Below are 13,729 nucleotides of genomic sequence, written 5' to 3'. Positions count from 1 at the left end.
CTTGCTACTGTGCGCGCAGCCCAGCTCCAGAAGCTGCAGGCGGACATGGAGGTGCTGCGGGAGCAGCGCGAGAGCGCCATCTCCAGCACGCGCGAGGAGCTGTACAGCGCCCAGGAGGAGGTGCTGATGCTGCGGCACGCCATGGAGACCGCCAACGCCGAGCGCGAGCGCGAGATCGCCGCCCTGCAGGGGGACCTCGGCGCCGTCACCGCCGAGCTGGAGAAGTGGCGCCAGGCCGCCGCCAAGTACGAGATGGAGATCAGCACCCTGCAGGCCAGCTTCCAGCAGCAGAGCCAGCACAGGGAGAAGGCCGCACAGCTGCAAGGTATGACCCCAGGGGCCCAGGCAACGCTGGACGACAGCACCTGTGATGCACTAGTGCAATACTCACTGCTCACTATGAACAGTGAAAGGGCTGAATGTACTCTCACATGACTGGAATCCGCGCACTGCCGAGAGCTGCCACTCGAGCCCTTGTGGTCAGCGGTGAGTGATGGCTCTGTAAAAGTGTAGCCTTTTCATAACACTCAGTCTGAGACTGCAGGGACAGTCAGGTTCCCTGTTTCTGCTGCAGTGAATTCTGACCCAGTTGCTGACCCAGTACTGTGGCTGAAGCCTACCCAATAAAGGTCTTTCCGGCTCGCCAGTGACCTGTTTTTAGCCAGTCGGTACTTCGTAGAAACCACATACTTTATTTTCCCCGTCACGAATAGACTTTAACACAGGAGAGTGAATTTTGTGTTGTAGTGTCTCTAGGTTATGAGTAGAACACTGCATAAAACATGCTGTCTGTATTGGTCTGCCATTCTACCAAGAGCTCAGTCCAGAGGGAAAGGCAAAGCAGGGTTTGATCACCGTGCTGGAGCATTAATGTACGCTGTCAGCAGGAAATCACCATTATTCCGCACTGCGGCTTAAGAGTCTTGACAAAACGCAGGCCTCGGTTGTCAGGAATAAAGGCGCCTAGTGCTCGACTGTAGAACACAGAGGAGGCATAAATTCATATGTGAGGCAGAAGATTAAGACTTGCTCCTCAGGACCTTCATCTCATTACCCGGCATTGATTTATTCACGGACTGACAGCAGCAAGACACATGCTATCAATCGCGTCTCCCCGCTTGGGTCTGCTCATATTGAATTTTAATTGTTGAGTCATGGCGAAGGGTGTTTTTTTCCCCCCTTGTGAGTCTCCTCTGAAGTATTTCTGCAGCGGAAGTTTCAGTTGAAATAAACAGAATGGAATGGGTCAGGTTTCTGCCATCAGTAGTATCGGTTTCTGTCAGCCAGCGTTTAGGTGACTGTATCGCCTTTTATCTGTGGAATGAGTGGAATTGGTGTGCACATACCAAAAGTACAGTTGGCAAGAAGACTTTGCTTTCAAAGAAAGACTGCCTGTAACCATGTGCGGTTTTGTGTCCCTCGTTCCTTTTGCTCTTGTTCATTGTTCAGAATCGCTGAGTAGCAGAACCGACCACACACCCTTAACTGCCTGGCCCACTTTCACCAATGCAGCACAGTGTTACCATTCCTTAGACTGTGGTTCACTGGAGGGCATGTGAACACCATTGGAAATGAATTTTACCCTTATTGTTTTGGCAATGCAAATTTTAGCCAGTTTTAAGATGGGGGGTACATCTTTTTTGGAAAAAAAAATTAAGTGAAAATGTGTTTCTCTTGGAAACTGTGTGTTGATCTCAGCCTTGCTTTGAGTGTTTGTGTGTGTGTGTGTGTGTGTTGGAGTATGCAGTGACTGTGTTTAATGGTACTCTGTGTGTGTGTGTGTGTGTGTGTGTGTGTGTGTGTGTTGGAGTATGCAGTGACTGTGTTTAATGGTACTCTGTGTGTGTGTGTGTGTGTGTGTGTGTGTGTGTGTGTGTGTTGGAGTATGCAGTGACTGTGTTTAATGGTACTGCGTGCGTGTGTGTGTGTGTTGGAGTATGCAGTGACTGTGTTTAATGGTACTGCGTTTGTGTGTGTGTGTGTGTTGGAGTATGCAGTGACTGTGTTTAATGGTACTCTGTGTGTGTGTGTGTGTGTGTGTGTGTGTGTGTGTGTGTGTGTGTGTGTGTGTTGGAGTATGCAGTGACTGTGTTTAATGGTACTGCGTGCGTGCGTGCGTGTGTGTGTGTGTGTGTGTTGGAGTATGCAGTGACTGTGTTTAATGGTACTGCGTGCGTGCGCGTGTGTGTGTGTGTGTGTGTGTGTGTGTGTGTGTGTGTTGGAGTATGCAGTGACTGTGTTTAATGGTACTGCGTGCGTGCGCGTGTGTGTGTGTGTGTGTGTGTGTGTGTTGGAGTATGCAGTGACTGTGTTTAATGGTACTGCGTGCGTGCGTGTGTGTGTGTGTGTGTGTGTGTGTGTGTGTGTGTGTGTGTGTGTTGGAGTATGCAGTGACTGTGTTTAATGGTACTGCATGTGTGTGTGCGCGCAGGCGAGCTGGAGAGGCTGCAGAAGGAGTGCTCCAGCCTGCAGAAGGAGTGCACATCCCTGCGCTCTGAGAAGGTGGCGCTTCTGGAGAAGCTGCAGCAGCTGGAGGTGGAGCTGGACAGGTCAGTCCACAGACCCCCGCCCTCCAGGTCCTCTCAGTACAAACGCGTTTTCCGAGATGTCACCAGAGGGGAAGGGAACAGGGACTGTAGGGAGCCAAATCTCAGCAGAACGGAATGTAATTCAGGGACAAATTTGTGAAGATGTGCTACCCAAAGCTGGAAGTCAGCTCCGTATTAATGGCTTACCAGAGTACATTTCTCAGTATCAGGTCTTCCCAAATTCCAGCTCATTTGTCATTTATCAGTAAATATATCACCCACTTACAAGGCTTCTCCTTCTCATGGAATTTATTTCTCAACCCTTGGACAAACCTGGAGCACGTTCGAACGCTGATTCGTTTTGTAAATCCAGCACTTTTTCGTGCAGCACGGCAGCTGACGCCATTGCACAGACGCTGCGTGTGCCGCTAACTTTCCGCCGGGCTGCGCGTCAGAAATGATTCATTTCTGGTGCCTTTCACGAGTCTGATTTTCCACACTGCCCACCCATCTCTGTGAAAGCGAGACACCGTTCTGCTGGCTCCGTCCTCGCCTGGCTTCCCCGCTGACGCGTCCGGCCCTCTGTCTTGGGTCTTTTGACACCTTCAGCAGAGTGGTTTTTTTTCTCGCTGGCGCGCTGTGCAGCGTTGTGGTGTGCGGTTCGCTGACAGGTATTTATTTGATTGCTGGATGCCTGGAGCCCTGAGGGAGAGGGCACGTAGTGCAGCTGAGCGGGGGAGCGGGCTGGCCCCCTCAGCACTGCGGGGTTCGGCGCTGATAAAGCCGTGTGGGTCCTGCCGTACATCCCCCGCCCAAATTCTGCTGTTCCGACAGTGTGCTTTTATGTACAGGTTGGGCCCTCTGTCCTAGGACAAGTAACCTGAGCAAACATGCCTGTGAGGAGTTCGCCCGTGTGCCTTTGCATGGAGCCCTTGACAGCCCCATGCATTTTTAATGCCCAAAATGTGGGACTGTAAAACGCTCCAGACAGGGGTGCATGAATAGAGGGGTTTGTTTTCTGCGACCTTTACCGGCCTTCGGGGTTATTGTGGTTCTGTGTGAGTGGCACTGTTTGATCAGCTGTCTTCTCACAGCGCTCAACATTGCCCCCATTGTTCTGTCATTGTGTAAGCCCTCCCCCCTCGGCTTTTACCTGGAAACCCCGCTCCCTCTGCTCTCCTGCCGAGGACCGAGGGCGGCTCAGTGTCACTGTCTGTCCTCGTTAGACACAATGAGCTTCAGTTCTACTGAGTAACACTCTTGTTTTCCTGGACCGCACATTGTTACTAATCCCCCGGAAAAACTTTCACTGAGGTGTAATGGGTAGAAATGTGCTGTAATATCTGCTGTCTCCTGGTAATACCTCCCCCCTCCCTCCCTCCCCAGCTCTCGGGAGCAGAGTGCCACCCTGAGGGGCAGCCTCAATGCCCTGGAGAAGTCCCAGGGGGACCTGGAGAGCAAGCTGGGCAGCATGCAGGACCAGCACATGCAGGACGCCAGCAAGCTGAAGACGCAGCTGGCCCAGGCCGACAGCCGCACCAAGAGCCTGCAGAAGGAGGTGAGCCTGGGTTCAGAGCCACAAGCATGTCTGCTGCAGACACACATGTGATCAGTACTGTAATCGGCATGAGGTCAGCCTGCCTCTGAAGACATTTTTAAGATCTGTGTGTGGAGCTTTTTTCCAACGTTTCGGTGGTAATTTGCGAAATCTGTGCTTGTCCCTTTGTTGTTGTTTTTTTTCGTCTCTCTCTCCCCCTCGCTGTCTTTATTCCTCTTTCTTGCTCTCTGACTCCGGGCCTCTCCCTGTCTGCAGTATGAGGACACTCAAACCCAGCTGTTGGACCTGAGAGAGAGGTATGAGCGGACGGAGCAGGAGAAGCGGTCCATTAACGATGAGCTGGAGCAGTGCAAGGTCAACCTGAAGCTTCTGCAGGAGAAGGGAAACAATGTGAGTGTCCCAGAGTCCCGCCAGACCCTGGGGACGTCCTGTCACAGGACACAAGTGTCCCGGAAGGAACACAATAACATCCGCAATAACATGTTTTCTTTCTGTGAAACAAAGGTTTTATCTGTGGAAGACTAAAGTAATGTTGTTATTTCATTGTCACTTTGCTCTTTCACAGGCCTGTAATTGATGAGAACTCTTTTTCAGCTGTTTCCAGGACAAAGCTTATAGCACTGGCAGAACCCACTTGCGGGGCAAGAAAAAAAAAACTGGCAAAACAAAAGTCAAACTGGTTAGCTTCTTTCAACCCGGTTCGTCTTTCAGCAGTGATCATGCTGCTCTTTTCCAGAAGGGCCGCTCCAGATTTGACCGCTGGTTAGGCATGGGAAACAGCGCTCCAGTGAGCCTGGTCTCTCAGCAGAGCTACGTGGCAGAGCTGATGAGCGGGACGACGGCAGCTTATGCGCGGAAATGAGCTGTGCCAGCTCTGAGGGGACTCCCCCGAGGGCCACAGCCCGACCCTCCGCACACGCTCAGTAACGACCTGCTGCCCCGCGCTATCAACATCAGCACAATACGGCCACCATCAGCACCTCTGGGTTTGCCATGCGCAGGATAAATCGGGGCTGAAGCTGCAGATCTGCTATTAGTTTTCTCTCTGCGTCCGTATTTAAAAAGCAAAAACTGCAAAAACAGTCAGCAGGCGGTGAGAAAGGGCAGTTGCAGCTTGTTTGGTCACATCTCAGGCAGGCGCGTGAACAGGCCCATCACTATGGCAGTTGCCTGGCGACCCAGGCTGATTCATTGCTGATAAGCACATAGTGTCACGGACAAATGAAGCATTGAATTTTGAACATCCTGCCAGTTACTTAATTATTTCCCCAACCCCCCGAATGTTTTTCTGCAAAGCTGCTACTTGGTGACCCTGTGATTCTGTGTGAATCGGCTTCAGATGGAAGAAGAAAGCTGAGTCTTCTCTTTTGCATAGCAATATTTCCTTTTGTAGCAGTTTTTTTTTTTTTCCCCGGTTATGCGAGAATAATCACGTAGGAGGTTTTGACTCCATAATTATCACACTATGCACGGCGGGCCTTCGGTGACCCTTTTTAAAAGGGAGTCTGTACACAGCAGCCGCTCAGCCTCTTTGGTCTCTGCAGCACCGGAGTGCAGTGTGTGTATCAGGTTCTCCGTTAAACCGGGTCACCTTCACGCTGCTCCCACAGATCAGTGTGCTGCCAGTCCCATCCCCTACCCCTCACACACACCCTGCCAATGGATGTAACTGGGCCCTTCTACACAGGAGTAGCACCTATCCAGGGGGAAATTCAAGTGAAACAGAGAAGCTCAAGGATGCCGGGTTTTAACTTACTGAAACCAGCTCCAGTTATGGGTTGTTTTCAGTAATTACGCTTAATAACCAAAGTCTATCACTTGCAAAGGTCTATTCATTTTTTTGTCCTCTACCCTTGTTTCTTATGCCCAAAGCTTCTAGATGTTAAAAGTGTATGTTGCTTAGACATCCAACAGTGTTCTGTATACGTGTTGTGTATATCTGACAAATTCCCCCCCCCCCCACCTTTAAGAGACCCTTTTTGTTTGTGTAAGCTATACCCACCTCACTCCGTCAGATCCAGTTTTTGTTGACTAGCCTCCAGTATTGATGATTGTAATATCCCTTCCCTCCTTTAGCCATCCATATTGCAGCCTGTCCAAGCCATTTTCATCGGCCTTATCCTGGCTTTGCTGTATTGGTGCTTCGGCCAATTGTGGTAGAAAGGTACACAGTGCTCCTGTTGAGTCCGTGTCTGTGCGTTTGTCACTTCTCTGTATCATCCTCTTATTTAAGAACCGTGCATGGCAAAAAAAATCTCTTCTGCATCTGCTTGGCCCAAAATCCCTTTTTTGGAGCTTAGCAACACTGGGGAAAGCTAATTTCCTTATACCAAAAGTTCTTACTAATCATCTAACATTCGTCTGTCTTGCTTGGAGTCACTAATATGTGAGTTAATGTTGCTTTTGGGATTTTGGTTTTTCCGTTCTGTTTTTAAAAACTTGTTTTCTGGTTTGTTTTTTTTTCTTTTGCTCCTTCTCATCTCTACCCATTTGGTTTAAAATAAACATGGCTTTTCCTCAGTCAATGAAGGAAAGTCTTGTTTGATTTATGTTTATTTTATTTTTTTTTTAATCCTTCTGTCACTCCTGCGAGGTCACTGGCCTCTCGCAGTGTCAGTATAACTTCTGTATCATCACTCTCCTGACCTCTGTCTCAGCCCCGGTGAAGAGGAGGCTGAAGGTGTCCTCCCAGGCCGGGCCCGACGCTCACGCCAGCGTCTCTCTCTTGTCTCCCGTCTTGTTTCAGAGCGGCTGGCTGCCCTGGATGCCTGTCGTTGCTGTGATGGTTGCCGTGACCGCGGTCGTGCTTTACCCGGGCCTGTCCAAGAGCAGCACCTGAGCGAGCCCCCCTGTCACACCCTCACATGCCACACCCACCCACAAAGCCCCGCCCTCTCTACTCAAGCCCAGTCTCCTGGATCCTCCAGGGCTCCATTCCCCACCTCCATTACCTCCTGATCTCCACACAGCTGTTTGCAAGTACAGCAGTAGGGTCTCTGCTTTAACTGTATAAAATGTAACTGTATATATTTAGAGAGAGGGAATAAAAGTTGTAACTTCTACTATAGATGAAATACTTTATCTGCGGTTTATTTCTTTTGTTTTTATTTTTCTTAATCAGTTTGTTGGGAATCTTACTATTAAAGTGGCCTAAGCTAGGCTTTTTTCGATGGGTACCAAACTTGTTTTTTTTTTTTTTTTTGGTAAGTTTTAAGGTAAATTGTCTTATATGGTTTGCCATATTAGTGTAAATGTGGTATTCCAGATATGGGGTTCAAAGCCAAATGTCTAATTATACACAGGGCACAAGGGGTTAAGTGCCTACCATAGCTTCTAGATGTGTGTAATTGTGTGATCCAGTCTTTGTCAAAGTGCCATTCATACTCCTACATAGGTGTTTCAAAGGAACTAAATTTAGTTATCCAATGTAAAACAGTAAAAAAAGATCAAAAAGGGGTGGTGTACCCTTCAGATGATTTTTGCCACTGTTACCTAGTCTGAATCGGCTCACTTATTTTTCTGATGCACATTAAACATGTTCCTCAATTAGACATGTAGTTTATGGACAAAATTTTATTGCTCACGTAGCTCTCTGGTACATCAATGTGTGACTCAAACAGGTTGCCCGTAGAGCACCACACTGCAGTCTGTTTCCATTCCAGACTTGTTGTTGCTACATTTGGTTATCTTCCTCTGAGATCTGTGAATTGCATTGTTTCATATGTTGCGATTAATTGAGACATTTAGTTTGCCAGTTCAAATCCACTCGATTACACCTCTCCATCTGTTTTTAACTGTCAACAGTCAGTAGTCTCCAGGCTCGAGTAAGAGCATCGCCCGTGTCACATTCTATAACCCCTCCAGCTCCTCGAATAAGGTGTCCTGTTCCACCTTTTTTTGTAGCTCCTGCATCTCTTCCATGTTCGCTGCCCTTTTTTCCTTTAGCATATCGATTTCCTTCTGCTTTTCCTCGATGTCCCGCTCATAACAGTCCATCCACACCTCCAGCTTCTCCTCCAGCAGCGCCGCCTGCTGCTTGAGGAAGTTCACCAGCTCCTCGTGAACGGCCTTCTCCTCCTCAATCTTCTCCTCCAGTCGCCTGACCTCCTCCTCCATCTCCTTCTCCTTGTGGGCGTTGTGCTCCTGCCCCTGGTCCACCTGCAGCTGGGAGGTGCTGGCCATGTAGTCCCTCTCCAGGCCGGCCTTGACCTTCATCTCCTGCAGCTGGTCCTTCAGATGGGCTATGATGTCCTCCCGACGGTGCAGCTCCCTGGCTTTCTCCTTGCGAATGTTTGCCAGCTGCCGCTGCAGGGCCTTTTGTCTCCGTCGCCCCTCTTCCTCGTCTTTGATGATGTCCAGCTGGTGGGCCTTCTTGGTCTTCTCCTTCTCAACGGCCAGCAGCAGGCTGTCGAAGGTCCCTGCCGTCTGCAGCTCCTCCAGCACATCGGTGATCACCTGAGCCAGGAAGTGCCTGTCGTGCTGCACCTCGTCCAGGTTGTCGGGCGACACGGGCTTGTTCTCCAGGGCGCGGCGCAGCTCCCTCGGAGACATGCGGTTGAACGGGTTCTCCCCCGTGTCCGCTATCTCCAGCGGGTCTTTCTCGAACTGGAACATCTCCTCTTCCTCGTCCGGTTCCACCTGCTCCGCGTCGGGACGCCCCTTGTACGTGCTGGACATAATGTGTCCCAGCACAGCTAGCTGGTCCGCACAGTCCTGCATCACGATGATCAGTCTGAGCTCCACATCCCCATCGCTGCTCTGACTTCTCGCTTGTTCTAGTGTGTCTTCAGCAGCTTTGTCACATTTCTTTGCCATCTTAGAAGAATTCTGCCCTGATGTCTCAGTCGTCAAACTTGGTGATGGCTGGGTTTTCTGATGATTCTGTGAAAGGCTGTCCCACTGCTGTAAGTGTTATATATCCTTCAGTCCTGGAATAGCTTCTCCTTCAATGCTCTGGCGCCTTCCCTTTTTTGCCCTCTTCTGTCTTTTAGTTTCACCGGCCCTTCCTTAAAAGACAGTAGATTTTTATTTTTAAATGCCGGCTGCCACCCGGAGTACCATTTGTTTATTTGCGTGACGTCAGTAATTCATCGCTGCACCGAATAGAGTGCTGCTGTACTTGTGTTCAAAACGAAAAGTTGCTCGGTTAAACTTACATACATGAAATGTCCCTTAACATTCCAAATTCTAAGCTAATGTGTCTGAAAAGTTCTAAGATTATATTTTCGCCTTTATTGCTCTGGCTTCCTTCCTCCCTGTCCAGTTTTAGTGCTTTTACAAATGTTCGACTAGCGGTATTGCAAAAAACATGCTGTCAGAATAACATCTAGAAGAGCAATCGCGTAAACAATGTTACAAATAGTTACATTAGCACTAATCGCAGGTGACTGGTAGTACTACAGGTCGTCGGTTGTGTTAAAAAAGACAAAATCCTCTTCAAATCAGTCATGTCGTTGAATTTCGCCCCGTTTTGTAAAATGTTACCGCTTCTAAATTGTACTGCTCCTGGTGGTTTTGCCGGCGCGATATACTGTTAAGCGAGAGATCAGCATCAGAATGGATTTGGTACAACAAAAAGCACACGACAACGCTTACATGTTTTTCATTTCTTCAGCGTTTTTTATTAACATACGCTTATTTTATTAACAAACGCCATTTATACGCCTACCTTGTTTTCACCTTTCCTGCAGCGCCCCTCGTATGCTTGATGGTATAGCAAAAAAATACAATGGAGCAATTCTCAGAGAAATTAGTTTTTACTTGGTACTTAACAGATTAATCTGCGATCGTAATGACACGTGACACTGTTGAAATGCGGTGGAAATATACCGGCTGTTGACCGTTGTTCAGTAAGCACTGCAACCCGAAAATAATTGGCGAGGAAGCTTCCTTTCTTTTGTCACACTACAAAAGTAATGGCCCGAATGTCATAGAGCGTGACATCACAGAACATAGTACATGTGGAACTTGCTACTCAGCAATCCCAAATTGTAATCGCCAAGCAACCAGTGGCAGCAAAACCAGTTCTTCCTTCTGTAGTAATTCTGTACATAAAACATTGCTCCAAATAGTCTAAATCAGGAAAACTACAGTATATGGTACATATTGTATTGTAAAATATGAACTTTATTCGTAATGTAAAGAACACTACAGTGCATAATCTTTTAAAGAATGGGAAGTTCCTCCATGTGGTAACCTTTTAAGTAATTGTTGTAGGAGTATGAAGCATATATTTGGGTATAGCTGAACTTTTTTTTCCTCAAATGGAAAGATATCTTTGCCAGTTGGCAAAGAAACCAGTCCCTTAGTATCCATGTCATTTAAAAGTCCAGCAGTAGTTCCACATATAGCCCACACACTGGTCCCAGTCTGTAGACCACTGCACATATAGACCCATAGTTGTGCAGGACCAACCACTCCTCCTGCAGCACTTCCTTGCCAAGGCTTTGGGGTTTTACACATTAATGACCAGTCTGTCGCCTTATATGTAACATTTTTTTCTTTTTTAGTTTAAACATTGGGTTTAACATAGTTTAAAAATTGGTTTTGGAGATGATGGCTTTAAAAGCTTATTTCTGGACTGGTTGATTTTACACCATGGTTTTAGGGACCCACTTCACTCAAGCAGTGAAATGTTCGGTGTGGTCCCAGCTGGGGAACTGGTAAAATGAAATGAAAGTGAATAACATAACCGTGGGGTGGATGAACCCATAATGAGACTGGGATAAATAAAAGGAAGTGACTAGCGTGGTATGTGGAGACGGACAAATAAACTGTGTGGTGTTTGGGTTTACCCTCTTTGTCTGCAGCACTGTAAATAAAAGCTCTCAGTCTTGGAGCAAAACGAGCAGTTCATCTTGGTCCACCTTGTCAATAAACATCTCATTACTGTTGATTTAAGATGCCTGCCTTTACTCTGGTGCACCACTGCTGAGAGGATCACGAGACAAGGACTTGCCCAAAAAGCAGAGAATTGTAGCTTGTAGGTTAAATTTCAGTTCTCTTGAATGGTGTTGCATTTCAACGCCCCCCCCCCCCCGCCTCTGTTCTGTGTTCAGAAAGCACTCATCACATGACAGGGAATGCAGGCTTTTTCCCTTCCCTTGCTCTGGAAATCTGATATCAGACATGCACTCATTGATCACAAAGCTGAAGGTGTTTTTGTCTGCCTCAGTATGTGTGTGTATATATGTATGTATGTATGTGTGTGTGTGTAAATATACACAGTATGTACACATTATAGACACGTTTAAATAAAAGGCAAATGTCAATGTGGAAATGATCACACAGTCCTGTGTGTTTCTGCTGGAGGATTCTGTGGAAAACTCTGGATGGACATTCAATTCCACCCCCCTGACCCCACACCCCTCCCCTTTTAGAAATGAAATTCGTTTGTATGCAGTTTGCTCTACTGATAAGGGTTCTGACCATTTCTATTTCCAGCTTTTTATTTTTCTCAATTTTCAAAACCCTGTGCGGGTTTGCTTTTTATTTTGGGGTAATGAGGCTAATATTGGTGCATGCTCTGTTACTGCCTATATCTTTACAGATTTCCTGAGATGTATTGCATTTTCCTGTTTTTCTGTCGGCGTGCAACTGTTGAGAATCTAACTAGAAGTCAGTCTCATCCATTAATGTTTTGACAGAGCACTTTGGGGGAACTTGATGAAAAGCAGTCCATTTAAAGCTCTATAAAATCTATTAAAATGCATGCGTGCTACATTCACAGTGAAACTGATGCCGAGAAATGAGAAGTGTCTCATTTAAAAATTAACAATTCAGTAAGTAAATTTTCGCCAGTTTAAATTAAAAAAAAAACTTTTCAAAAGATAAATGTCCTTAAATGGAAAATAGAAGTAGAAACATTTTTAAAAGTTACTATAGTACCGTAGTTGAAAGTGCAAATTGAAGTTTTTTGGAGCGTCATTGTATCTGTGCATCTATAAGAACTGTCTGGTGTTTGTTGATAAATCATTCATTTGTGGGAGACTGTCTCTGCACAAATACTGTTAATGAAAAAAAAAAAGACTCCACGTCTTATTCCATGGATTTCAATTTGTGTTGGCAAAATAAAGTAGTCCAGGCCGCCCGTCACACTCACACCCAGCTAGTGGTGGACAAATACCATTTGTACATAGTTTTGTTTGCAAATATTGTTCTGAGATGCTTAACTTCAGAAGGACACTTTTTTAAGTAAATAATTGTTTAAAATATATTTTGTAAAGATGGAAAGTTACAATAGTTTCTGGAGTACAGATTCAAAGTATTTGCACTAACACATGTGATGTGCATGATTTTAATAAAACAACTTTACTCTCCTGCAAGTGTCTGATTCATTTTGGACATGAGAAAGTGTGGATCGAGACAGAGCAGGCTGGCATGGAGTTTATTCTCTGACCGAGGACTTCGCAGTGAGAGGCTTAGAACAGAGTCCAGTCTGTAATAAACTTGTGCTTTTCAGTAGTAGGGCTTCGTACGAGACCCTGCCCTTGGATTGCCTTGTGCTTGATGTGTCCCCACCAGTTCTAACAATGGTATATTGCTAATATTGTATTCTCTCAGTCAAATGATTTCTTCATGCCTTGCATTTTGACTCATCTGTTGGCATTTTGTGTGCATACAGTACATTTGAAGAAATGCTGAGTTTTATGAGGATCTATAAAGGTGTTGAGTGGTATGGTGAAATGATGAGGCGAGAGTGGTCTTCAGATGAAAGCTGAGAATGGAAGTGTTCGACTGAAGAGGATTTGCTCTTTGGAACATGGTAAAATAATGAACTTTATTTTCATCAAAAATACTTGCTCAACGGTTTCATAAGCTTGGCCATTTGCCCACATTGGGACAAATGTGTTTGCATCAAAAATATATGCATCAAAAGCAAAAACTACTGAAATTGGACATGCTGTGGTCAAGCAATTTTTCCAGGTAATTTTCCACAATCAAACACTAGGTGGCAGCCTTCAACAAAATGTAAAGTGATTTCTATTTTACTCAGGCTATTTATATTTTATGCACAGTCGTATATTGCAGACACACTGCCAGAAAGTTTTCATTGTTTTTTTTTTTTTCCCCCCCGTGTTCTCAGCCTTGAACTTTAGAATGACATTGCTTCCTCCAGTGCTGTGGGTTCATCCTTCAGGAAGCTTTGTTGTTTACTGATAATTTTCATGTGGAAACTTGGAGCAAAAAGCATATTCTCATCTTCTCTGGACAAAAAAAGGCAGTGCCAGACAAAATAACAAGGGTTATTTTTAAATTTCATTTATTTGTGTGTTTTTTTGCCCGAGTCATTATTGATGGTATTATGTAGATCGACTGATCGGCTATCAAAGACATCTCAGAGCTGAGTCTTGGGGAGCAGAGCTCATTTCAGCAGGAGAGCAGATGCAACGTCACAGCCACAGCCTTTCTGCTTTGATGTGACATGAGGGAGATTCAGCAGGCACTGAATCAGTGGAAACGACTGCAGGGAGGGAGCATGTGGGACAGGATGTTCGCTGCCTTGACCGAAGGAATCCTGTGGCATTTGAACCCGGCTGAGGTCAGCGGCAGCCTCGGGTGGATATAGAACAATAACACTGGCATCACATCTCGAGCTACCAGTCTCAGAACTGGAGGGACGACTGTGCGGAAGGAGGGCTCT

At 46.4% G+C, this 13,729-nt stretch overlaps 2 protein-coding genes across 11 annotated transcripts in view; one reads left to right on the top strand and one right to left on the bottom strand.

The window, feature by feature from the left end:
- The window catches only part of slmapa (sarcolemma associated protein a), a 59,684-nt gene extending 52,563 nt beyond the window's left edge, over positions 1–7,121 (top strand). For 5 of the 10 annotated variants that reach the window (XM_036532287.1, XM_036532286.1, XM_036532284.1 and 2 more), the window contains 4 exons: positions 20–325; positions 2,432–2,549; positions 3,915–4,086; positions 4,342–5,716. In XM_036532287.1, the coding sequence (XP_036388180.1) occupies positions 20–325; positions 2,432–2,549; positions 3,915–4,086; positions 4,342–4,611 (866 nt within the window). In that variant the 3' untranslated portion in view covers positions 4,612–5,716. Of the gene's footprint in view, positions 1–19; positions 326–2,431; positions 2,550–3,914; positions 4,087–4,341; positions 5,717–6,162; positions 6,251–6,832 lie in introns of those variants that run through there. The other 5 variants (XM_036532289.1, XM_036532288.1, XM_036532285.1 and 2 more) reach the window with 2 other exon arrangements.
- Positions 7,122–7,168: 47 nt separating this feature from the next.
- On the bottom strand, positions 7,169–11,904 carry LOC118779944 (dynein regulatory complex protein 9-like). Its single transcript, XM_036532295.1, has one exon. The coding sequence runs from the start codon at positions 8,899–8,901 to the stop codon at positions 7,936–7,938; it is 966 nt and encodes a 321-aa protein (XP_036388188.1). The 5' UTR covers positions 8,902–11,904; the 3' UTR covers positions 7,169–7,935.
- Between the last annotated feature and the right edge of the window lie 1,825 nt (positions 11,905–13,729).

Source organism: Megalops cyprinoides, chromosome 6, assembly GCF_013368585.1.
Source record: "Megalops cyprinoides isolate fMegCyp1 chromosome 6, fMegCyp1.pri, whole genome shotgun sequence".
In the NCBI taxonomy this organism is placed as follows: Eukaryota; Metazoa; Chordata; class Actinopteri; order Elopiformes; family Megalopidae; genus Megalops; species Megalops cyprinoides.
Note: the sequence above shows the minus strand (reverse complement) of the source record. Positions and strands in the feature narration are given on the sequence as shown.